Raw genomic sequence first — 27,646 nt, forward strand, 5'->3', positions numbered from 1 at the left:
CTGTGAGGAACCTGTTGCGGGTGGTGGTGGGTTGTGGTTTTTCTGAAGCTGAAGTGGACACAGCTGTGGTCGGTCCAGTGGAGTCCGGTGGAGTGGCTGAAGGTGATGTGCTTGCTGGATGAGAAGACTGGATCAAGCGTGTGGCCGGCGTAGTGGGTGGGGGTGTTGACCAGTTGCTTGCGTCCGAGGTTGGCGAGGTTGTCCAGCAGGGCGGCAGTGTTGCGGTCCTTGTTGTTCTCCAGGTGGAAGTTGAGGTCCCCTAGGAGGATGTAGTCGGCGGAGGTGAGGGCGTGTGGGCTGATGAAGTCCGTGATGTCTTCGCTGAATTGTTTGCGTGGTCCCGGTGGTCTGTAGATGAGGGTGCCTCTGAGGGTCGTCTTTGGGTTGGTGTTAATCTGGAAGTGGAGGTGCTTGGCAGCGGCGAAGGTGTCGTTGGAGTCGGTCGTGATGCGGATGGTGTTCTTGTGGACGATGGCGATGCCTCCTCCGGTCTGGTTGACACGGTCCCTCCTGATGATCTTGTACCCGTCCGGGATGGCGATGGCGATGTCGGGGGCTGAGGAGACGTTCATCCAGGTTTCCGTGAGAAAGGCGATGTCTGGTGAGGTTGTGTCGAGGAGGTTCCAGAGTTCCACGGCGTGTCTGTGGACGGAGCGGGTGTTGAGCAGGATGCACTTGAGGTTGCTGCTGGTGCTTGGCTTGGCGGGCACAGTGCAGGTTCGGAGGCAAGTGAACTTGCAGGTGCTGCAGGTGAAGGGTCCGTGAATGTGTTTCGGGGCGACCCGGCAGCAGATGGGGTTCTGGCCGGCATTGAGTGCGTTGAGGGCAGCGGTGTCGTAGGTATGTCGGGTCGTCTTGCGTCGGTGGGGGCCAGGGGTCTTGGCACTGGGCCCGGTCCAGGCACGGACGGGCGCAGATGGGCTTACCTTTGGCGCACCTTCGGCGCACATGCGGTGCTCCTGCTGCGCGCATCCGCTGCGCGCTCGGTCAGGGGGCGTCATAAGTAGGGAGCCAGGAGGGAGGGTCAGCGGGATGGCGAATGGGCAGGAGGGGGGGCGGGGCCGCAGGGGTCAGCGGCGGAAAAAAGAAATCGGCCGGAATCGGCGGGAAAAGCGGAGGTGGGTGGCACAGCGGAGGCTGGGTCTCCCACGAGGAGCTGCGGCAATCAGGCGCAATCCAGGAAGCAGGTCGGGAGGCAGGAGGCAGTGTAGCGTGGGGCGACCTCGCCTAAGGGGAGGCTCAGCGGTCGCTCAACAACAGACAACAACAACAGACAAAACTGTCATTTGAATCCGTCAGGACCCCCAGATCCGCTGGAGCGAATGCAGACACAGAGCTGGAGGCAGGACAACTAAGCGAATCAACTATGGAGGCCACTCTAGCTGCAATTCAACAAAGCTTGCAAGCTACAGATGTGAATATTGACCCGCTAACAATTCGTATGGACACCATGACTAGATAAACAAGGCGAGCGCCTAAACACTGGGGAGCAGCGAATCTCCTCTCTTGAAGATGAGTTCAATGCAACAGCGAGAAAATCCAGCGACATGGAAAAAATAATAGAGGTAATAAAAGTGAAAAATGAAGATCTGGATGCACGCTCCCGACGAAACAGTCTACAAATCATGGGAATCCCAGAAAGCACCAACACGAACCACCTTGAAAACTATATTAAAATACTGGTAAAACAACTATGTGGTGTGGGAAATTTCTCTCAAATGCTTATAGCTGAAAGAGCGCACAGATCACTAGCCCAAAACCACCCCGGGGAACCTCGCCAAGACCTATAGGAGCAAGAATTTTAAACTATAGAGATCATGATACTGGCAAGAGAGAAACAGCAGATTAAGTACAAAGGATACAAAGTGTCGTTTTATCCAGACTTCACGATGGTGGTTCAAATGACACGCAAGGAATTTGCCCCTGTCAAGAGGAAACTGCGCAAAATATAAATTACATGCGCAATGCTGTATCCCGCAAGAATGCGCGTCATGCATGAAGCCAGAACAAAGGTCTTGGCAACACCAAAAGCTGCCCAAGAATTTCTTAAGCAGTTGAAGACAAAACAAACAAACTCAAGGAGGACTCCCTCCGCTGCACACTTGGAATCATAGGAAGCGTGGTGAGTCTCTTTAAACCATTCTACTCCCAATAAAGGTGCTTTAATACATATTGGACTACCTCCTTCTGTGTAAGGATATAGTAGGGTACTGTTGTGTCGAGGATTTTGACAAAGAAGCAGAGACAGGTAAGGATCTTCTTTACTTTATTATTCTACAATCTGCTGAGCTGTGCCCACGCACATCTGCCCACACTCTCTTCTTCCTCTGTAGTGTCCCCTCCCACACACTTGACCGGATGTGATGTCCGGTTCCCTCTGTCCTTTCTGTGTCTCGCAGGCCCCTAGTGCCCTGCCCCAGGTCACTACATCTCCCCCTTTGTCACAAAGAAGTGGCAAGAAAAGTGAAACACAGAGATGTGTAGATAGAGATAGATGCAAGTCTGCCCGGGCACTGGTCGGTGTGCCTCCCATCATTACATTTCTTCTATTACCTTTTTGGCCGTCTGCATGCTCTTCTTGGGCCAGCCTCCATCTGTTGCTCTTCTTGTTGTTCCTCACCATTGTCTCTTTCCTTCCTGTTGTGTTCCTGCTTTTCTTGTTCTGCTGTGCCCTTACCTTGGTCTTCCCCTTTTTTCTCTTTTAGTTCTTTGAAATGTGAGCTGTTCCGTGTTATCCTCTGGTGTTCTGACTCCGCCATGATCATTGGGACCTTCACCTTTGTTACTATGAGGGGTCTTTGAAGAACATGCTGTCAGATTTTCTTTGTTGTCGCTGACACACTACCAATGTGTCTCCTTCCTTTAGGTTTGACGAGCTGGCGTGTCGCTTGACGTCTGCCTATCTTTTCATCTTTTTTTTCGCCTCTCTGTCTTTTGCTGCAATGTTGCTATGATCTGGCACCATGGTTCCTTCTATTTGTGGTAGCCCCGTTCTACTTGTTCTTCCCAGTAGTAGCTCAGCTGGGCATCTTCCTGTGGAGTTGTGAGGTGTGTTTCTGTAGTCACGCAGTACTTGGCACAGAGCTTGGCTAAGTGATATCTGCGCAAGCTTGGTCCTTTGAACTGCCTTTTTGATGTTCCCCATGAACCTCTCCACCATTCAATTCGCTTGAGGCCAAAGCGGTGTTATCTTCCTGTGGTTTATTTTGAAATAGGCCATGAATCTGATCTGCAGAAGACTTCTCCTGAGAATGGAGGACCATTGTCTCTTCTTAGTGTTTCTAGTGAACCCCATGCTGCAAATATGTAATCCATTATTGGTAGTGTCGCTGTTGCTGATGTCGACGGGACGTGTCATACTATCGGGAGCCGTGAGTATTCGTCGATGACCACAAGCAGGTAGTTGCCTGTGTCCAGGGGCCCAAAGAAATCAGATGCTAGTTTCGTCCATACCGCTCTTAGAAGTTCTGACATCTGTAGTGGTTAGCCCGTGGTCCTGTCACTTGACAGAGGTGGCCTGTCGATATGGTTTCTTCTACCATGCGGTCTAGGCCAGTGAACCATACTTTTTCTCTTAGCAGTTTCTACATTGCTACTACACCCCTGTGTGATTCATGAGCCACATTTACCAGTTGCCTCCTGAGTGAAGTAGGTATCACTATCCTTGTCCCTCTCATCATTATTCCTGTGTCTGTTTCTGACAGTTCTTCATGGATCTTCTTTAGAGCTAGCACTTCTTCCTTGCATACTCCTGCTCCCCAGGTGCAAATATTGTTAATGTGACTCCATCTTTGCCTTCTCGTTATCTCCATAGCCATTTGCAGCGTGGCATCTTCCTTGATCTCTCTTGCTAGCTCCGCTAGTGTTATCGGTGCTGGTGTGTTTTGTTTTAGTACGAAATTGAGGTATACTTCTGCTATTGATGTCGTCTCGTCGGCCTGCGGTAATGGGTGTCTCGACATGTAGTCTGCCGGGTTGTGTTCTTTCCCTTGCTTGTGCACAATTGTGAAGTCATAGTCCATTAACCTTATGCCCCAGCATTCAATCCTGGGTGGCATTTTGGCTGTCGGGCTGCCATAGATCGTCACCAGCGCCTGGTGGTCAGTTAGGATGGTGAATGGCTTCCCATAGATAAACATGTGGCAGTGTTCACATGCCCATACCACTGCTAAGCTCTCCTTTGCTGATTGCGAGTATGCCTTTTCAATGTCTGTTAAGCTTTTGCTTGCATATGCAATAATTTTTTGTTGTGAATCTCTCCCTGGCAAGTGCTGTGCTAGTATTGCTTCTAGTCCTACTGGGCTGGCATCGACAGTCAGTTCCGTGCAGAGCAGGGGGTCAAAGTAGGCCAGATGTTCCACAGTCACCAGTGCTTGCCTTATTTCCTCAAATGCCTTTTTGCATTCCTGAGACCAGATGAACTTCTGTCCTTGTTTGGTCAGTTCTCTGAGTGGTTTGCTCACTGTGGCGAGGTCCTGTATGTACTGTGCACAGTAGCTGGCGAGGCCTAGAAATGATCTTACTTCTGCAACATCCGTCGGGGGATTTGCGTTCTTCAGTATTTCAACTTTGCTGGGATCTGGCCTCATCCCATGTTTGGAGAAAATGTGTCCAAAGAACTAGCTCCCCTCTCCCTAGCTCACATTTCTCTCCATTCAATGTTAGACCCGCTTGCTCCAGTTGTGTGCACACTTGACGCAACGCTGTGTCATGTTCTTTGTCTGTTTTTCCAAATACCAGAATGATCACTATAATTTAGGCTGTTCTGTACAGGCCTTATCACTTGCCGTATTGTCTCCTGGAATATCTCTGCTGCCGATGAGATTCCAAAACTCAGTCGCTTGTATCTGAACAGACCCATGTGTGTGGAGAATGTTGTGATGTATCTGGACTGGGGGTCCAGTTCTAATTGATGGTACCCTTTGCACAAGTCCCACTTTGAGAACCGGCAGGCCCGGGTGAGGCAGCTGATCATGTCGTTTAGGTGTGGTCCCGGGTGACGTTCCCTTGCGATTGCAGTATTTGGGATCCTCATGTCCACACAGTTGCGGATTTTTGAGGTGTTCTTCTTCGGAACTGCCACAATCGGAGACACCCACGGTGTTGGTCCTTCAGCAGGTTCAATTATATCTTGTGCCAGTAAGCTAGCTATTTGCTCCTCAACTTGTGGTTGTAGGTGTATGGGTACTCGTCTGTAATGCTGGGCCACCGGCTTGATTGCTTCATTGATATGTAATGTTATCTGTTTTCCTTTCAGCTTACCCAGCCCTTTCAGGATGGCTGGGGATTTGTAGAGGATGTTCTCAGTTTCCGACATGTGGTATGTCATTGCTAGTAGCCCCATCACCTGGGCCGTCACATTGTTTGGCATGGTGCTGGGATGTCATCTTTAAGTACATGTATTTCTTCTTGGTAGGACCTGCCTTTGTATGTCGAAGTCTCCGTAAATGTTTCCATATTTTCTACTGGTCTTTTTGAGCCCCACGTGAACACATCCACGGTTGATGGTGATAACTGTTGTTTCATTCTCATTTTCTGGTATTCTGACATGCACATGATGTTGCCTGTTGCTCCACTATCAAGAACGAACTTACCTTGGTGATTCCCTATGCCAATGTCCACAGTGGTGGTTTACTTTATTTGTTGTTTTTCCACAAGATGAACGTGCTCTACCTCTTTGGCTTCTCTGGGCGCGTCTGACATTAGATCTAGTCTCGCCTCCCTCACCGTGCTGCCGTTTCTTCTGACTCGTCGGAGGAGCTGCGATTTGCTGTTTCCATGTGTCGTGCGTATCTGTTGCTGGTCATCCGTGGCCTCTTTGTTCGGCCTCTCTCACTTCTGAATTGCCTGGTCCTGCACGTGCTTGAAAAATGATTGTCCCTGTTGCACTTTCTGCACTTCTGACCCATTGCTGGGCAGGCACCAACGTGTTGGAATTCGAGGCCACATCCGTAACATGTTTGTTCTCCCTTCTTTGGTGGGACTGGCGCCTGGTAGTCTTTCTTTTTTAAATTTCCAGTGACACAATGTGCTAGTGCCACTCTCTTCTTTTTCCCCAGCTCCATCTGCTTGACGTGTTCTGTGGCCTGTGCTTCCATGCAAGCCATCGTCAATATCTTTTCCAGCGACTGACAACCTTCGATGATGCTCAGTCTTATTGCTTTCTCATTGTCAAAATTGTCAAATTTGCAGTATGTGACCAGTTTTCTCAGTCTCGTTGCGAAGTCATCCAAGCTCTCTTCTCCTTTCTGGCATGCAGTGTTGAATGTGTATCTCTCAATGTCAACATTTCGTTGGTGGTCAAATTTATGAGTGAGACACTTTATCACTCCCTTGTAATCCGTCGTTTGATCGGCGGGGAATCTCAACAATAGATCCTCTATTTCATCCCCTGCGAGATTCAGAAGCAGGTGTAGTTGCTTGCTATCCGGGACGTCCGTGGCACTCATGTAGTGCTCAAATTTTCTGATCCATCTTTCCCACCAGATACCTGCTTGCGGCTCCGATAGGCTAAATGGTAGAGGCATGCGGAAGATTGCTTGCGTGCTCTGTTTCTCATCATTGTTGCTAATTTCTTCCTTGGCACTTACTAATGGTCTTCCTCTTCTATTTTCTTTATTTTCTTTTGATTGTTCCTTTATTTCCTTCTCATTGTGCTTTATTTCTTTAATTGTTCCTTTATTTCCTTTTTATTGTTCTTTGTTTCTTTTGTTCCCGTCTTCTTTTCACTCTTTTTGCACTCTTTTTTGTGTTTTCTTTGATTGTTCCTTTATTTCCTTCCTATTGTGCTTTTTTTCTTTAATTGTTCCTTTATTTCCTTTTTATTGTGCTTTGTTTCCCTTGTTTCCGTCTTCTTTTCACTCTTTTTGTGTTTCCCTATCTATTTCAATGGCCACCTGACTTCAAAATGGCCGCCGCCTATTTCTGGCTTCTGATTGGCTCAGTTGCCTGACTCAAAGATGGCTGCCGTAGTCTCGCGAGGTTTCTATCCTCTCACTGTTTGCCTGACCTCTTAAAATGCCAGCAGCTTCCTTCTTGTTCCTGATTCGTCCTATTTGCCTGGTCTGAAGATGGCCGCTGCTCTCGCGATAGTTCGTTTGAACTACGAGCGTTTTTCCCTTCAATCGTCTTTATACACTCTCTGGTGTAGCCGCTTTCCTTTGCCTCACGGGCAGACACTTAGTTTCACTTTCTCCTCGCAGCCTGCAGCCTCAGCGCTCTTACCGCTTCTCCGTGGACGGGGTAGGCTCCCGCGTCGCTGTCGAACTCGAACCAGGGTGGGCTCCTGGCTTTGTTTCTTCTTTTCTCCGGTCGCGCTGCTTGCCACAATGTTTCTCCAGTCAGCCAGCGGACCAAGGTGGGCTTCTGGTTCTGTCACGCTTTCCTCAGGAAAACAGCAATCTAATCCACTTCTGCTCTCCAGATCCTGCCTTCGTTCATCAGTTTTTGTGTCGTTGATTGTGACAAAGAAGCAGAGACAGGTAAGGATCTTCCTTACTTTATTATTCTACAATCTGCTGAGCTATGCCCACGTGCATCTGCCCATGCTTTCTTCTTCATCTGTAGTGTCCCCTCCATCACCCTTCACCGGATGTTGTGTCCGGTTCCCTCTTGTCCTTCATAGCTGCCAAGGTTTCAGATTGCCATGTGTGACATTTTTATAATTTCAGTGAAATTATGAGTGACATTTCAACGACTATGAGTGACACTTTCTTGTAAGCAAAAATCATGCAATGAAGACGAGGGAAACTTATAAGTACCGGAAATTACAGCAATTTGAGCAACAAGAAACTCCAAGAACTTCTTGAATGATGCTGCAGAGCACCAGAAATGGAAGGACACTAACCCTAGTACTCCCTCCTGTAACCTGACTGTACTGTAAACGAATGCATAACCATGATATTAAACAAGTATTTCAGTACCAGTACTTTATTAAAGTTCTGTGTAAATATGCTGACTCTTGCAAATGAAATACAAAAATACTTACTGGATGCAATAGATAGAGCACAGAGAACGCTAGTGGCAAAACAGGCACCACACCCTGTAGTCTGAAGGTAATACCCTCAAGTGATTAGAACTGGTACCCAAGAAGGATGACAAGACAGAGCAGCCCTGCGTCCAGTGCTGTGATTATTATTGTGAGACTGTCTGATTTTGAAATGAAATCTCAGATCTTTCAGATCATGTAAACCTCAAGGATGATGAGAGACCAGCCCTGCGCCTGCAGATTTTACTGTGTCTCAATTAACAGCTCTCATCAAATCTGCAATGCGTAGTGCGCTCTGTGCTTTGAAGTAAGTTACACCTGTGATCATTATGGGAGAGGACAGGGGGCCTCTGAGGAAGATGCGTCGGCGCTGACAGACAAAAGTACAATAAACTGTGTACAGTACAGTCAGTCACTCGTGACTGGCGTGCAGCGCTTTGGCCAAAGTAAGTGCTATAACAACATTTGCTTAATGAACTAGACGCAACTGCTGTAACACAGGAGAGTCAGTCTACAACATCATGTTGTGAGAAATAATACACAAAAAAACAGTGACTTTTCTTTACTGGCCACTGTTTACACAAATAAAAGGGCGGCTTCCGCTTGGGAACTAAACCGAGTTTGATAAAACGTCCCGTTTTCACGGGCACTGCCTCGGAAAGGCTGCACTATTTACCGGCTGGCTGAAATGATGAAAAGGAAAGTACGTGCGGGTTTTAACATAACCTTGGAAAGCGGACTTGGAATTTACTGGGGATGCATTTATATTTCCGGACAACACACAGCCGTATGTTTATAGGCGGCATATTGAAGGTATTAGATTTCTGTCCTAAAGAAAGCATTTTTTGTTACACGGGGGTTCACGCTGTAAACACAGACAGTGACAGAAATGATTTAGTCACTCACTCTGGTCTCGATCTGGCCTCGGCTCCCGGTCCCCGCTGCTCTGGCAATGTGAACGCCAGGGGTTTTATTGTGGCGCTGCACACCGCAGACAGTAAGTAGTGCACCGACTCGACTCGTGGACTCAGATCGAGTCTCCCGCCGCTTTGACCCACCTACCTCACTTCCTGTTCCTCCGGACGGGCACAGCTAGTAACAACCATTGAGGGCAGGCCCCGCCCAACCGACGTATAATTAGTGTGAGAAGAAAAAAAACGCGCAGCGAGGCAGGAAATATGCAGCCAGGCACGACAGGAGGCCGCTGGAATGGACAGAACAATTGTAACGTCTAACAGTCACTCTAAGCCCCTCGAGCTGAGCGCAGACATAAACAATTAACTATTACTTACTGAGCCCAGCAGCTGCTGAGAGAACGCCTCGGAGCAGCACTCTGAGAGCCGGTGCACAGGTGCCGGAGGCGAGCGCTGGCACCCTGTGTAGCCAGTTTCAGAGTGTGCAATTAATGCGTGACAATGCATTTCAATGCGGTGTTGCGGAACACCGCACTGAAATGCGTGGGCGTCACGCCTGATGCGTGACACTTGGCTGGCATGGTCCTTTCTGTCCCTCGCAGGGCCCTAGTGCCCTGCCCCAGGTCACTACAGGTACCAACTGAGGGGCTAAGAGACTATCGCATTGATGATATCCATGAACTATGTGCTTCATAAACATGGAAGTCTTAATTCATGTACTTAAACAAACTACCCAAATAAGTAACCTAGTGAAGAAATTACAGGACTATGCGATATGCTACTTCAAAAGTACTAAAGTTACTCAAATGTATCATTATGTAAACTTGTTATAGCTAAACTTCCCCCAAAAAAGTTGCTTCTTATAAGGCTGCGATAGGCCATCTGTTTGATAATAACCTGTAAACTGTGTGATTTATAACATAGATATTAACATGTGTAATGTGTTCATGCAGAGACATAATAACACTCCTATCACAAGATGTCCATAACTACTATGGCATTCCAGCCACATCCGCTCGGCGAATGGGAATACCGGTATCTAGCCACCCCTGGCGGGGGTTCCTCAACAAAGTTAAAATGTTAATGGCAGTTAAGTTGTGGTTCTGTCTTTGCCATGTTTGGGCTGCTAAAGTGTGGGGGGTAAAAGGGTTGTATGTTTTTGATCTGGCACGTACGATGTTGGAGACAAAAGAGAGCCCTGACATATACATGACTCATTTCACTTTAGCAACAGGCACCATGTACACATAACGTGTAAGGGATACAAACACAATGCTAGGAATGCCCATATGGCACAAAAGGACTAATGAGCAATAGAAATGACGCATCGTCAATGTGCTTAATTACCTGGCATGTTAGAGGACTCAACAATCCTAGAAAGATTAGGCAAGTATTGTCATATCTGTATAGACACCAAATAGGAATAGCCCTGCTCCAAGAGGCACATCTCACAAAGCAAAAGGCAGATGGGATAGGAAAAAGATGGGCGGAGGCCCCTGTCACTTCTTCATACTCTTCATATGCCAGAGGGGTTATGATCCTCATTAAAAAGGGGTGCAATTGATGATAAGAGCACATAATAACAGATACTCAAGGAAGATATGTGATAGTTACTTGCAAATTAAGAGGCTCAAAAATCGGACTCATCAACACTTATGGTCCAAATGTAGATAACCCCGAATTCTATATGTTTATATGGAGTTAACTACAGGAACTGCCGGAAATGGAAATAATATGGGGAGGAGATCTGAATGCAGCACTAGATGAGACCCATGACAGGACACATGCAACAATAGAGCACCATAAGCAAGCAGCTGCATCCACACTAAATGGAAGGCTGGAATTCCGCATGACTGATATATGCAAATGTGCAACCCGCACACCCAAGAGAGCACACACACATCCAAGGCACATGGGAGCTGGTCTAGAATTGATTATTGGCTAATGACAGCTGCAGCCAGCACATGGACACGCGAGGTTAAGCAACTCCCTAAAACACTGTCAGACCATAAGCCAGTCCTCCTATCCCTGGATATCCTGACCTACACACCACCACCATACGTTTGGAGGTTCAACGCTAAAGCCTTGCTAGACAGAATATATAATGAAACAATAAGGAAAGCAGTGGAAAATGTTTTCAATTAAACAAGAACTAAGTAGAAAGTGCAAGTGTGCTCTGGGAGGCGTTCATAGCAACATTAAGAGGGATATGCATCAGTACGAATGCAGGGATCTTAAAAGTCATACGCACACAATTGAAGAAGGGTGAAAATACTATTCAGAAATTAGAAGAAGAATATGAACGCACACATAAGGCAGAAACTCTGGGAAACATAAGAGAGGAACTAACTAACTATAGAAAACTAGTGCATAGTGAAACAAAATACCTGACACGCCGACACACAGCTAGAGCATTTAGTGAGGGTGGCAGACCAGGTTGCATGCTGGCACAAAAAATACGCGTTGAACATAAACAGCAAACAATCCTGAAAATCAAAGACACAAATGGGATAACACGCTATGACACCAAAGGCATACTGGGGGCATTGTGGAGACGTACGACAAACTATCGGACACACGTAACACAGTGGTGTACAAGAAATTACACATTACCTAGCTGATATGGCAGTAGTGTGGTTGTCAGATGGGCAAAGGGAATATCTAGCACAGCCAATCACATTAGAAGATATGCAAGAAACCATAAAAGCATGACCTAATGGTAAAACTCCCGGCGGCTTCACAGGAGAATTCTATAAAGAATATGCAGAGCTCCTGAGCCCATATCTAGCGGAAATAAATGAAGATGCTTATAACAAGCAGGTCCTGCTACCAACATTGCATGAAGCGTTAATATTTGCATTATTAGAGTCGGACAAAGATCCGGAAAAATACGAATGATACAGGCCGTTATGTCTAATAAATACATATGCAAAAATACTAGCTAAAATCATAGCCACTATGTTGCAGCCACTCATGCAACCCATTGTGTTCAATCTGGTTTTATACCAGTGAGATCAACGGCACACAAAATATGCGCACTATGGGCCCGATTCACAGAACTAACTGAAGACAAAATCCTAAACTTACTACTTTTGGTATTCACAGAAGTTAGGATTTTGTCTTAAGACCGACTTAAGACAAACTTAAGACAGACTTAAGACAAAATCCTAACTTAAGTCTGTCTTAAGTCTGTCTTAAGTCTGTCTTAAGACAAACTTAAGACAAAATCCTAACTTCTGTGAATACCAAAAGTAGTAAGTTTAGGATTTTGTCTTAAGTTAGTTCTGTGAATCGGGCCCTATATTTGTGCTTTTGCACCAGTTAAACCCAAAACTAGAAGCAGTGGCGGTACTCCTAGATGCGGCAAAAGCGTTTGATTAAGTGGAATGGACATATTTATTCATGATATTGTAAAGAATGGGTATGCCTATTGTGCTGTTAGACTCGATCAAACTCCTCTATGCAAAACCAACAGCACGCATTAAAGTAAACAGACACATATCAGACGCAATACACATACAAAGAGGGACAAGGCAAGGTTGCACATTATCACCTCTACTATCGCCATCATGCTTGAACTTCTTGCATGCAAAATAAGGCAACAAGATGCAAACACGGCACTGAAGTTTCATCTGTGTTCCGTAGGTATTTCACTATATGCAGACGACGTGGTCATATATGTACGTGACCCCAGAGATAATTTATCACCATTACTAAGGGAATACATTGAATTCGGGAGGCAATCTGGGCTACAAATTAACTGGAGCAAATCAGTAGTTCTCCCACTGACCGTAATTATACAAGCACATCATATGTAATTCCCACTAACCTGGCAAGAGGCACCAATTAAATATTTAGGTATATGGATACATAGAGACCCAGCCACGGTGCTGAGAACCAACTATGGGGTGGCGATAGACAAACTTGAAACACAAATAAACAGATGGAAGATGGATCCAACTGTCATTATCCCTGGCAGATAGGTTATCACTCATAAAGATGATCATATTACCCAAATTCTTGTATCTATTCAGCAATATTCCAATAACCTCACCATCTCTAATCTTCAAGAGATTAAATATGAACCTAACAAGACTAATATGGGCAGGGAAACAGGCACGCATAGAATTACAAACACTAACTCTGCTGTACGCGCAAGGAGGATTTACAGTACCTGACTTACTAATATATAACTTATGTGCACAGGCACAAAAGGCCCATTATTGGTACCACCCGGCACGTTATATGCCACACCTAGCGTCAGAAGAGGGAGATGCAAACCCCATCCCACTAAGCAGTATACTGACGCACCATTGATTACACATATCCAAAAATTAGATCAATACAATACAATCAACAGCCTCAGCATGGCAACGAATGAGTAACATGGCCAATAAATGGCCATGATATGCACCTGCCGTGCCACTAAACCAGCACCCATCACTGTCTGTGACGAAAGACAAAGGCTGCATGGAACTACTGCAGCAGGTGGGTCTTTTGCCAATGGGAGATCTATACAACAATGGCCTATTCCTTGAACCTGATGACTTAGCATATATAAGTAACCAGTCGCTATTGTTCAAAGTCACATATCACAGACTGAAGGAAGAAATCTAAAAACTATACCCAACCTACCCAAAGGACCCACCCACACTGGTACTGCTACAAATAATAATAACCAATTCTGATAACACCCACGTAGTCACAAAGCTATACAGGGCCATGCAAGCTGCACTGGTAAAAGGTACAAACAGGGCGCAGGAAAGATGGAATACGGTTCTGGACAACCCACTGGGAGTAGAAGACTGGCAGTTTAGGAAATACTAATTCCAAACGGCAAACTGCAAATTATACACTGTATATGCTTTCACCAATCATACCACACACCACTTAAATTGCAGAAATACGGACTTCGGGAAGAGACAAAATGTTGCAGATGCGGGGTAGATAATGCAGATTTTTTGCACCTCGCATGGTATTGTGATAAAGTCAGAGCATACTGGGAATGGGTAGTGCAGCTACTAGGCCACGGTAAACAGCGTTTACAACGCTGCTATTACCACGCAGGTAGGTAACAACGCAGCCGGTAACCGAACCGCATTGTTACCACGCGTGGCTTTACATCGCAAGTTGTTTCTACGAGTTGTGCTTGGTGGCGTGCAACACCAGGGAATGTGTTGGATTTTAAATCCAACAAATTCCCTACTGTTGCGCTACCTGGAGTATGAATAGTAATTAATACTATTCCTAAGTCGAGCACGCCACCTAGTGCAAGTCGTAGAAAGCCACGCATGGTAACAACGCAAAGTCGTTCTAACGACCGCGTTGTATCCTACTGCGTCGTAATAGCAAGCGTAGTAAAGTGCTATATTCCTAGGCCGCATGCTGGACTGTAACAATGAATGTTCAATGAAACTCTGTTTAGTAGGTTTTCTAAAGCAACCACAGACGCTCAAACGAAAATTTTGTGCTATAGCATTATTAATCGCAAAAAGAAGAGTCTCAATGCATTGGGATAGTAAAACGTTTCCCACAATCAAATGCTGGATAATGGATTTGGTATATTGCAGAGATAATCGCCAAACATATGAAGAAGAACTGCCAACGGCTCCAAGCCTAAAGACTTTTGGGAACCATTAACAACATAGTTAAGAGCCAATCCTGATATGCTAAATGGTGATGGAACATGAATATATATGTTCTGGGTATAACACAATGTATCAAAATATCAGAATCTAAGAGCATAACAATGTTAAGGATGTACTGTGTGCTACTATGGTGATATATGACTAGCCTGATATATTTGGTATGTATGTTTTGAATAATCAATAAAAACGTAAAAATAAATAAATAAATAAATAAATATGTGATTGATTTGTTTTGCGATGATAGTGATTGACGTGACGTTTGTAATGCGCTTCTCCCAAAGGGCAACCATGCCAATGTTTACTAGTATAGATCTAACATTCTCTAACCATTGGATTTTCTTGTAATGATCTACTCTTATTAGATCTTTTAGGCCCTCAACATTAGGGAGCCGATTCCGATTCAGTAAAATCCCGTACAACATTTTTCCCGTACAAATCATATCCTCAAACATCCCCGTACGTACGATGTAGTACGATGCGTACCCAAAGCAGTTTTCTGTCCGAATCGTACCAAAGCCTGTGCGACTCAATAATCCATACGAATCGCATTCGGAACACGCAGTACGCGATGACCGTATGGATCGAAGCATCATTTTCTGACCCAGCAAGTACGATTCGTCCAGTCAACACTCCGTACGACTCTTTTTTTATGAGAGCTCAAAACGTCCGGAAAAGCAGAATTCGACTCGAAATGCGCGCAAAACATCGTAGGTGTACGGTTCGTACACCCCATGATCGTAGGGGTACGGTTCGTACACCCTATGTAAATGTAAATGTGTTGGACTTGTAAAGCGCACAGCTGCCCGTAAGCGTCCCGGCGCTTGCTTAGGGAACCTGTCCTGGTATTCCCCTGTGAGAAACCCCGGCAGGGTGTCCACAAGGAGAAAGCCAGGCATCCCGCCGCGAGGGGCCGTAGTGGAGATTAAGCAAGCTATTGCCCAGAGTCGCAGAGTGTGACCCCGTGAGTTGAGTAGGCACCAGAGCGAGAATTGTCGAGTCCATGGAATTTTGGGCCCGAGACCCGCCGAGGCGGGGAATCGAACCCTGGTCCACGGTCGATCTCAGCTTCCGGGTCTGCCGCCTCTAACCACTGAGCCACGCTTCTCCTATGATCGTAGGTGTATGGTTCCTACACCCCATGATCATAGGGGGACGGTTCGTACACCCCATGATCGTAGGTGTACGGTTCGTATACCCCATGATCGTAGGGGTTACGGTTCGTACACCCCATGAACATAGGGGTACGGTTCGTACACCCCATGATCGTAGGTGTACGGTTCGTATACCCCATGATCGTAGGGGTACGCTTCGTACACCCCATGATCGTAGGTGTCATGGGGTGTACGAACCATACACCTACGATCATGGGGTGTACGAACCGTACCCTATGTGATTGTGTGGCCCTCCGTACGAATTGCTCATACGCGACATTTACTGTACGAATCGCGTACTCATTCCCCAGTCCGGATCGTACATGTCGGGTCGTACGGCATGTTTACAATTCGTACGGTTCACTTTCAGGGTCCGTATCGTACGGATTTTCCCTTGCTTTTCGTACGGTTCACAACAATTCGGACGTATTTTTTTACTACGGATCGTACTACGCGATTCGGACTGATTTGTACGATTCGTACGGAAACGGCTACGAATTTGAATCATCGTACGGATTTGTTTCCCGAATCGGAATCGACCCCTAGGTGTCAATTCAGGAGTTTACCAAATTCTCCGCCAGTACAGCAGGGGGCATAGTCTTGCACTGTCAGCCAAAGCCTTCCTACCTAGATCACATAGTAATGGCCGTGCTGGTGTGCTTTGTGATAGGTTAGTGATTTTCCGTAGGAACCTATTTTCTGCTACAGTCAGTTTTGAAAGGTTTTTAAATCCCCAGAGCTCTGCCCCATAAATAATACTGCACTAGCAACCTTCATATTATAAATGGTCAAGACAGGACTAACTGGTTTTGTGAATGATGCATTAAACTCAACCAGTAGGGTACCTGCCAACTGGCGATGTTTCAGTGTGGCCATGTCCAGTTGCTTACCCCACCTCATGTCACCCTGCATAATGTCCCCAAGATATGTAAAATCTTTTACCTGCTCTAGTGGACGCCTATTCAGCACCATCGCTCCTCTAAAGGATCTATGGGGGTCAAATGTCCTAAACTTTGTTTTGGATACATTTATCTCCAAACCCCACAGATGGCAGAAATCTTCCAAGAGCGTTAGGGCTTGCTGTAGGCCGCTCGGTGTTTTAGCGAATAACAGCGTATTGTCGCCGAACATGAGGATGGGAATTTTCACACCCGCCAGTATAGGAGCATCCGTTGGATTCGCTTCCACAAATTTGACAATCCCATTAATAAAAATGGGAAACAATGTTGGGCCCATCACACAACCCACCTGATTTTTGCAAGGTTGTCCTCATGGAGTCTAGCTACAAGAGTTAATAATTCTTGTGTCATCTTCAGGCCTTGCATTACTCTCCAAGTATTACGGGAAACGAGGTCAAAAGCTGACTTTAATTCCACAAAGGCAGCATACAGGCTGCCTTTTTCCAAAACCACAGTTTTCCAGTAGAGTAAAGTGAAACGAAAGGTTTGGTCAATGGTGCTTGTACATGACCGAAAACCTGCCTGGAAAGGTGATAATATATCCTGCTCGCTAATCCAACCCTGAATTTTGTTTAACATAAGGCGTCCCATCATCTTTTGTAATGAATCGATTAAACTTATGGGTCTATAATTCCCAGGCAAAGACTTACCCTCCTTTTTAAATATTGGAATTATCTCCGCTCCTTTCTATGAGTCTGGTCCTGGCATACCTTTAGCAATTTCATTCATTAAGATCAGGATATATCGGTTCCATTTGGATTTATTGGAAAGGAATCTATATTGGCTGAGATGCCATCGGGGCCGGGTGACTTAACCTCCCATCACAGTACCCAGAGCAATATCAACATCAGCTTCATTAAAAGCCGAACCATCATAGGAAGTATATGAGAGCTCAAACATATCCCTATCATCTGTACTGCAAGCGTATTGGGATTGAAAATGCATTACCCATTGATCTTGGCTTACACGATTTGTCGGCTCTAAAGGTCGGCCATCTCTGCCCCATTTGACTACATCCCAAAATTGTTTATGGTTTTTGTTTTCACACGCACTATTATCGTGCCAAAGTTTCTTAGCCGTCTCCTGGGCTTTCTTATATTTCTGCCTAGCAGACTGAACCTTAATCATATTGCCTTCCTTAATTACTTTCCCCAAGGAGCTAAGAGTCACCATTACGAAGCCTCATGATAGAAAGGTCTTTTTTCAACTGAGAGTGGGCACATTACCTGTCAAGTATTTCACTGTAAGATGGGACACAGCAGATGACACTTCTTGCCACATTTGCCATTCAAACTTGGACTCTCTGGCCCATTTGCTATTTGTGTGTCCTGCTTACACAGTTCCTCGGTATATATGGGTAGCCCCAATCTGTAGAGTTTTGGGTACTCGGAAATGTGAGGTAGCACTTAGATTAATCTGTACCGAAACATGGATACCACTTGTCATATCCCTAGCTAAATATCTAGGATGGGCATGGATTATAAGATCAAAAGCGATTGCGACATTATAACTAATGCTTATTGAATGCCGTAGTCTTTATTTTATTTTTTCTCTTGGCTGCTAAAATGAGATTGGGGTTTGAGTTTTCCTCACGTTTTAATGTTTTACAAAGTCTCCTTTGTATACATGTACATATTCTTGAGAGGAGCATATGAATCTATATTGTTACTTCTATATATTTATATGGATTCTTTATATTTGCGGGAAATTCCTTTTAAAAGCTTTGTATACCTTGGTCATCAATTTTGTACTGAATACAGCCTTCATGACTATTTTTGTCGAATAAAGCTGTTATGACTGATATTCTTTGAAGTTCAAAATAAATATAAACAAAGGTCTCTCTGGCTACTGCACATTTCTTACCAGGTCAATCCTGTTGGTTCTCCAGAGAACAGGGATCTCTCGAAATTGCCTGAACATACCCTTTAGGTTCACAACCACAACAGCTGCCAAGACTGCCTGGAAAGGAAAAGAACCAGAGGGCATTAAGTCATGAAACAATATATTAGTGCATTCATTTAATGAATGATGTCAAACTGTGAACCGGTTATTCAATATCAATGGCAGACACAGGCAGTTTGGGTGTCTATGAAAGAAACAGAGAGGGGTCTATTATGAAAAAGATAACTCAATCACAAGGCAATGTATGGTACAAATATAGCAAATTTGTAGTACACATATAAAGTGCAACATTACCAAATGGGCAGCATGTCAGGCTTTTCATTTTGGTATTTCCGAGTCACCACCTCTCCTTCTACACACCCACCAGACATCTCCGCTCCGCCCATCTGGCCACTATCCCACAGATCTGCAAGACCTTGGCTGGAAGAAGATCCTTCTCCTACCTCACTGAAAAAGACTTGGAACTCACTACCTCTGTGTCTTAGGCAATCCCCGTCACTGTCTCAATTCAGGAAGGACCTCAAGACCTGGCTCTTCATCTGAACCACAGAATCCCCCCGTGCCTTGAGACCCTTTGGGTGATTAGCCGCACTCTACAAAAACCCTGATTGATTGAAGTCACTCTTATTGTTCACCATTGCAACAGTCTGTCTCCACCTTGTCATTGACACTCAGTTTTAAGCATCCGACGTTTGCATCCATTTTTCTAGACTTGAGAAGGTGTTCTGTGTAGGTGGGAGCCATCTCAAATGTCAAACATTTCATATTGACAGAGGATATGGAGCTAAATACAGTTCACTTCTCACAGTGACATGCTCTACTGCTAGGCTCTCTCTTGTGCTATTTATTTATTTTCAAAGTTTTATATAGCGCTGGCTAGACCCAGAGTTATCAGAGCGCTTTACATGATCATGATAGAATAAGGCCACAAGTGGTAAAAAAGCATAATAACAAAGTAAAAAACAACCATATAACAAAAGGCGCGAGATTGTGTTGCTTTCTTTTTGTGCAGAGGAGGGATTAGGAGGAGGGCGTTGGAACTTCTCAGAGGACGAGTGGTACCAGCGATAAGGAGTTTCTTGGATAGGTACTGCGGAGAGTTTTGGTGGAGAGCTTTATGGGTAATACAGGCCGTTTTGTAGGTTGAGCTCCCTTCAATAGGCAGCCATTTAAGCGATTTGAGAGCTGGGGAGATATGGTCGAAGCGTTTGGAGTCTGTGATGAGCCTGGCTGCAAGGTTGAGAACAGCTTTAATAGGAGCAAGGTGGACCTTCGGGATTCCGTTGAGGATGGCGTTGCCATTGTCAATACGTGAGAGAACCAGTGATTGAACTGCAAGTTTAAAATCATCAATGGGTAAGAATGGTTTGATTTTCTTGAGGCGACTGAGAGCAAAGAGGGCTCCTTTGGCAGATTTTTTGATGTGAACGTTTAGGGTGAGAGCGTTGTCGATAGTAATGCCAAGCGATTTGATGGCGTTGGACAGTGTGAGTGGGCAGTTGAGTGCATTAAGGTCTGAGATCCACGATTGAATGGGGAGACAGTTCTTTTTAGGGACGAAGAGGATGATTTCAGTTTTATTTGGGTTTAGTTTGAGATGGTTTGACTGGAACCAGGATTGGATCTTGTGAAGAGAGTTGTTAAGGTGTAAGATGTCAGCGTGAGTTTTGATCTTGTAATAGATTTGGGTGTCATCAGCGTATAGGTGGCAGTTGATGCCTGCTTGTTTAAGAATGAGAATGGGAGGTTCCATAAAGAGGTTAAAGAGGGAAGGGGAGAGGATAGAACCTTGGGGTACTCCAAGGCCGACGGGAGAGGGGTTAAAGAGACAATTTTGAATTTTTATTTGCTGAGTTCGGTTTTGAAGGTATGAGGTGAACCATTTGAGGGCAATGTCGTTAAGACCGAAACGGGTCCTAAGAACATTGAGTAAGGCTGAATGGTTGACTGTATCGAATGCTGCGGAGAGATCCAGGAGGATAAGAAGGGAGGACTCTCCATTATCAAGTGATTGATGGATGTCAGCAATGACATTGAGCATTGCCGTTTCGGTACTACAGCCTCTCCTGAAGCCAGACTGAAGGGGGTCGAGTAGGTTAAAGTTTTCGATGTGTTTGTCAAGTTGTAGTAGGACACATTTTTCAAGGACCTTTGAGAGAAGGGGGAGGTTGGAGATAGGGCGGAGATTGTTAAGGTCATTTGGGTCTGTGTTTGGATTTTTAATTATGTGCGAGATTTGACCCAGTTGAAGGGAGGTGGGGACACAGCCCATGAAGAGAGAGGTGTTGATAATTTTTGTCCAGAATGGGGCGATGATGTGTTTAAGGGAGGGGACAAGGTTGGAGGGTACAGGATCATTTGTGTGGGAGGACAGTTTAAGATTGCCAATTATTTTGAGGACTTCTAGCTCTGTGACAGGGAGGAAGTTTAGCAATTGTTCTTTAGTTGTGAGTCAGGGGAGTTGGTAGCCGGAGCAGTGCTATGAGGGAGGTCACTGGAGTGATTGGTGGGGTGTAGAGAAGAGGGAGGGTGAGAGGGGTCATAAGGGAGTGGGTTGGAGGGTGGTTTTGTGGGAGGAAAGGATTGATCAATTTTGGCAATTTTTTCGGAGAAGAAATTGGCAATTTCGTCGCATCTGGCAGAGGAGGCTCTCATATGAGGAGGAGCTGGGGAAGTTTCATTACGTATTATATTGAAGAGTTCCCTGGGTTTGTTTTGGCACGATCTAGTTGAGTGCGGAAGAAGGATGACTTTTGCTTGAAGATGTGCTTTTTGTACGTGGACCTAGCACGTCTAAGTTGAGCCAGATGGGCGGGAGAGAGTTGGTGTCTCCAGGTTCTTTCAGCTAGTCTGAGTGCCCGTCTTTCATTTTTTAACTCAGTATTAAACCAAGAGTTAGAGGGGATGTTTCTTTGGGTTTTGAGTTTAGGTGGGGTCAGTTCGTCAAGAACACCAGTGACAGTATTGTTGAAGAGTTCAGTGAGCTCATTTGCATTTTGTGAGTCAGAAATGAGAAGGAGTTGAGCTTGGAGTTTAGATTGGAGATTGTCACCATATTTGTGCCTGTGGTCCTTTCAGGTTCCTAGTTAATTTCTTAGGTCTGTTAACTTTAGAGGCGGGGAGGCTTGCCGAGGTATCTATGGTGAATAGTATAAGGTGGTGGTCAGACCAGTTAGTAGGGATGATATTGGTCACGGATGTCAGATCGTCATTGGACAGAATGACGTCAAGTATGGAACCTTTGGAGTGTGTTGGGGATAAGCAAAGTTGTTTGAGTTCACTGATCTCAAGGAGAGTAGTGAGGAGGGAGATAGTGGGGTCATTGGTATCGTTCCAATGGAGGTTAAAATCCCCAAGAAAGATATTTTTTTGATTTGGATAAAGCAGATTTTGTCAGGAGCTCAGATAGGTCATCAATAAAGGGCTGTGGTGCACCTGGGGGGGGCGATAAAATCTGTGTAGGCGAATTGGGAGGGAGTTTAGGGTTGATAGTTCTGCTTCTAGGTATTCGCAGGAGGAGTAGCCTGGGTTAGTAACAAGGGATAACTGGAAAACATTTTTGAAGATAATGGCGAGACCACCCCCCACTCTGATTGGTCTGTGTTTTCTAAGAATAGAGTATCCAGGAGGGGAGAGTAGGTCAAGTATGCTCGTTGAGTGGTCATTTAGCCAGGTTTCTGTGAGGAATGCGATATCAATGGATTCACTCAGGATTGTTTCCGAGATTTCCGTGGAGTGTAAGATAGCGGATTGGCAGTTGACAAGCATTCACTTCAGAGGTGTGTGGTTGCATAAAGGGGCAGGGCATGGGGGATCAATGTGAGTTGGGGTGGTAGTCTGGGGGAAGAGGGGGAGGAAGGGGTTGTATTTGTACCTATAATAACTGGGATCGGGGCGTGGGAGAGTGGGGGGTTTGTGGTTGGTACATTAGGAAGGTAGGAGTTGTATAGGTCGGCAATATCAGACGGGGAGAGATGGTTAGAGGAGTGGCGAGGTCTGTGTGCATCGCGGTGGAGAGGGATTGATATCCAAATGTTGTGTGTGGTATGAGGGATTTTTGAGGGAGGGTTGGAAGGGGTTTTATGTTGGGGGAGGGTTTTGGCGCTGAGGAGGATGGAATCTTTCCTGAGTCGGGTCAGTTCGGTGGTTACGTTAACAAGGTCACGTTCAATGTTTTGTAGGCTTTGAGCAATTAAGGAGAGGTGAGATTTCGAGGAGGCGCGGTCTGAGTTATTTGTGGAGGGTATGTTTGTGTGTGAGGGGAAGATGGGGTAGTAGACGTGTGGTGGAAGGCGATGTGGCTGGGAGTTTTGAGGGTTCGGTGGTCACGCTAGATCGGTCAGGTTTGGAGTTGTGTGGGTTCTGAGGCATGTGGAGGGTTAGAGGGGGCGTAGGTGAAAAAAGGAATATGGCCTGGGGTAAGGAGGTGGTCTTGAATATTTGCAGAAAGTAGCAAGTTGAGTGGGTGGTGAGATTGGGTGGTAGGTGAGGAGCGAGGGGTGACGGAGTTGTTAAGTGTCAGTGGAAGGGTTATGTTGTTTGGGGGGCAAAGAGTTTCAGGTGAAACGGGTGATTGAGGGGAGAGGGCGGTAGAGTACGTGAGTGGTTGGGCCAGGGGGAGGGCGTTTGGCGGGTCGAGGGGAGATGGGGTCGTGGGAGGGTAGTGGTAAATGGGTGATTGGGAGTGGGTAGGTGAGGAGTGATGGGAGACGGAGCTGTTTAGTGTCAGTGGAGGGGTTAGGTTGTTTGGGGGCATAGAGTTTCCATTCAATTCATAGTTGGTTCCTTGATATTGCTGGGTGATTGTCTTCTATCTGCATGAAGCAGATGTGAGCAGTGACTTTAACTACTCATAACATAACCTGTATTTGTAAGTGCAGGTTTACCAAGATGGGTCTCTTATTGCTGAATAACAGATGTGATCATGAGGTCAAGCAGAGGCCCCTACAGTGGACACATTAGTCTACTAAGACACCAGATCAGAGACAACACTAAATCTTGCACATCTATAAAACTGCTCATCGAAATTGCCTCTAGTACAAGCCACTCACCTTAAAAGATCTTGAACCGTAGACTCAAGCATATGTTTGTAATGGGTTTCCTCAATTATTAAATTGAAAAGGGATTCTGTAAATAGCCTGAAAATGACCCAACTCTCAAAATTTCCCCCTTCAGACTTTGTTAATATGATGTGCTCCATCTATAAGAATGCTTTGCTGTCCTTCACCATTGTGTGGATAATTCTGAAATGGTGTTCTATCACAATATCAAGTTTTAAAAATCATCCTTCCAGAATATCATGTCCAGGATATCGACCACCACAATATCACTATGTCATTAAGTGAAGCATAGAAATCGACACTATTAATGGTTATTAAAATGAAGTCAAATTAACAATTGTTATATGTTATGCTTGGTGCACAGTATTATATTACGTAGTTCAATCATTTCTGACATTACTACACCTATTCTTCTTAAACACCTGAGACACCCCAAAAACATTCCTTACACCCCCAACAATTATGGATATGATATTCCATAACAAGATCAAACTATTTTTCTTCGGAAAAAGTCTTAAAACACATTATTTTAAATTCACATTCACCCTATCTATCTTCTAACCAGGCATGGCCAAGAGTGGATTCAGGCCAAATAACACAAGTCAATTATTCCCTTCTCTTTCAATTATTGTATCATTAATATTAGTCCTTTGCACACAAATAACAAGTGGTCATCAGTTATATGGCTCCATCCTGACAATTTCTTTCAATATTACCATACACAGAGTTCTAAATGAAACTGATTGCCGGCCTTCCATTTTGGTGATTTTACAAAAATGATTTATGCCTTCTCATTTACAAAATAGGGCATACTGATGGACAATGAATTGTTCATAAATGGTTGCATTGGGAGATTTCAGCACCTGTATCAGTTTATTCATAATCACAAATAGAATGTTGCTTGGAACCCTTTTCTGAAGATTTATTCAATTTTCATTATATAAACAAACAGGTACATGCATCATTGTTGCCGTTTGCGATTCCTTAATTGCGAAAATTAAGGAATCGCAATTAAGGAATCGCAAACGGCAATGCATCAATATTTCGCAATTTTTTTAGCGAATCCTTATTTTTCCCTAATTGCGATTCACAATTTGCGAATCACAATTAAGGAATCCCTTCCCATTGATTCCTGTGGGCCAAAAGGCCCATAGGAATGAATGGGAAGACAATCTCAATTTGCGATTCGCAATTAGCTAATCGCAAATTGAGATTGCGATTTCAAGGGTGCAGGGGTGTCCAAAGGACAACCTGTTGCACCCCTGAAATCAAACTATGCACCTATGTTGTGCACACACATGCCCTTAGGGCATGTGTGGGCACAACATGAAACTTTGAAAAATGCACAAAAGTGCATTTTTCAAAGTTTTCGCAAATTACCATGAGGTTCAACCTCATGGTAATTTGCTCCCCTTAATTGAGAAATGGCAATTTTTAAATGTTTCATGCATTGCATTTAAGGAATCGCAAAATGCGATTCCTTAACCACTTCCATGCTAATGACAAGGTCAGCTCGTCATGCAGTACACTGGAGCTGTGCTAATGACGAGCTGACCTTGTCATGAACAATGGGAATTTAAAATTATCAGCACCCAGCGGGGAAAAGCCTTAGCATCAATGTGGTTAAATGCAAATATTTGCGAATTCTCAAATTGCGAGGGCCTTGTACCTTCATGCATTCCAAAAAAGGATTTTGCGATCGCAAATGGCCGATTTTTGCGATTCGCACCGTTTGCGATCGCAAAATCCTTTGATGCATGTACCTGTATATCTTAATGTCCACTTGCAGAAATCCTAATTTAGGGCCATATTTTGATCTTGGCGGACGTGTTACTCCCATCTGCTGAAATTTAAATCCCATAGGATATAATAGGATTTATATTTAGCGGACAAGATATCCGTCACTGTTGTGACAGAGAAACCCATCTGCCGAGATCAAAATAAGGCCCTTGTTTTTTTCTAATTCGCACAGTAGATTAGTTGATTGCTGTAATATTTGCATATTCATATTTAAAGGCAAAGCTAAGAAGAGTTTTTAAAATAAAATATTTTTTCAGAAAATATGAAATACTAATATTTTATAACAAATTTAAATTTCATTTAGTTCACGTTTTCAATCTATTTTAACCTAAGAATAGGTAATATGTCATTTAAAATCCAACAACATTTTTCACACAGTTCTTTTGACCTTTCAAACCCTATTAGGAGAATCGTAAAACTAGGAATTTGGTATGCTTTAAGTATTTTAAAAATTGATGGACCACCGGCCATTTATGCCTAATTGGCAAGAATAACATTTGCTGAGAGGAAACAGCTTTGGGTGCAGATTCTTTCTAGATTCTTGCTTCTAGATAAAAAAGACACATTTACTATTTTGCGACGGTTTGTGGAGTTTGGCTGAGGGAAACGCAGTGTCAGCTCTCCGTGTATTTTTCAGTTTCACCACATTCCCAGAGAAAAATCTTCTATAGTTAGCCATCTTTACCTTTGTGGTAGATTGTTGATCAACCAGTCATTGACAATGTAGTTACTAATGAAATCTGTGTCACAGAGTACATTGCATTGGCCGATGTCCACATCGGAATTTCTACCGGTATGTACCGGCACTCTGAACCCCCCTCTAACAAGGAGGTGCACTGAGTACCCGAATTCCATGATCTATTGACTTGGTGTGGGGGTCTAATCATAAGAGGGATTGTTAGCATCTATCTCTTGTTTCTACCACCTTCCCACTTTGTTGTTTTTAGAAGTTAGCTCCTCAATGTCTTGGAGGATTTTCAGCTCTTAACCCAGCAAGATTTACCAGCATGCAATTTGGTAGTTTTGCATGGTCAAAATGGTAGTGGTCCTTGCATAAGTTTGGAAACTGACACAATTTCACTCACACCAAAATTACCAGATTTTGGATGACTATGCATTATTACGCTCCTGTAAATCAGGTGTGTTGCCTTTAGCACCAAACATGGAACATAAATCCTCTACTGTGACCAAGAACACAAGAATCCTGTAACTTCTCAGGAAGCTGATATTGTATAGGGCCTTGGTGGAAGGATACAGCATGCTGGCTGCCAGCAACCAATTAATCCACTGAGTTGGCCCTGATTGTAACACAACACATATACTGTTTGAATGTAGCCCTTTTGCAATGTAGTGACGTTTCCACACAGGTGAATGCAACCCATGCAAAGCCCATCAGGTCACCTCCACTGCAGCAAAAGGGGTCATTATCATCACAAGGCGATGCAATGTTCATTAAGGATGTTTCTGTATTTATTGGTCTTAGATAGAAATTATGTCTTACTGCATCATACTGCATCATTGTCGCTCCACAGCTCATGTGCACTGGGCTTTCCATTCAGCGACTCATACATGAGCATTCTTTCAAACCTATATCCATAATCAGATCCAGTTCATAAGTAGACAAACAGTTACCAGTTTGTGACATCATGTCTTAGTTCATCCTATACAGTCTTCCACAGACGATCCACCACCTGGCACGACCCAGCACAGAGTGATGCCAGAGCACAAATGCCATCTGCTTCTTCGCAATGCAAGCTCAGCATCTGAACCCTTATGCTGGTTTATCTAAAAGCCCTCTAAGTGAGCACATTTAACATGCATGCGCTGCCAGGCCGCATCCATCTGTGGTTGCAAGCCATTGGACTCAATGCACAAGCTTCATGGGCATGGTATGTGGGAAGGGAGGGTTTTTGCTTTTTTTATCTTTCAAAATTCTGACCTTCCTATGCGTATTGCAGAATTTGAGGAAACAGCCATAATTTAGTCATCTAAAAAATGAATACAAACTTTTCTCCAGGTGTAATCCTTTAAGGAATATATATGAACCATAAACAATCTACCTAGATTCTGCTACCTACATCTAGTCTCATAATTTCCTTCTGAGGATGAGTATGAGGAGGTGGAATGCCACAAATTGTTGATGCTCCTGTGTCCCTGTTGGAAAAATTCTACCACCAAGTATTGACACAATACATTATTGCAGATATGCCCAGATGGAGATAGCA

General features: G+C 44.6%; 1 protein-coding gene across 1 annotated transcript in view; it reads right to left on the bottom strand.

Moving 5' to 3' along the window:
* The window catches only part of SLC26A6 (solute carrier family 26 member 6), a 276,916-nt gene that overhangs the window by 78,434 nt on the left and 170,836 nt on the right, over positions 1–27,646 (bottom strand). Inside the window, exon 11 of the mRNA XM_078662436.1 lies at positions 18,523–18,618. Coding sequence (XP_078518562.1) covers positions 18,523–18,618 — 96 coding nt within the window. The remainder of the gene's footprint in view (positions 1–18,522; positions 18,619–27,646) is intronic.

Source organism: Lissotriton helveticus, chromosome 9 (assembly GCF_964261635.1).
Source record: "Lissotriton helveticus chromosome 9, aLisHel1.1, whole genome shotgun sequence".
Classification (NCBI taxonomy): Eukaryota; Metazoa; Chordata; class Amphibia; order Caudata; family Salamandridae; genus Lissotriton; species Lissotriton helveticus.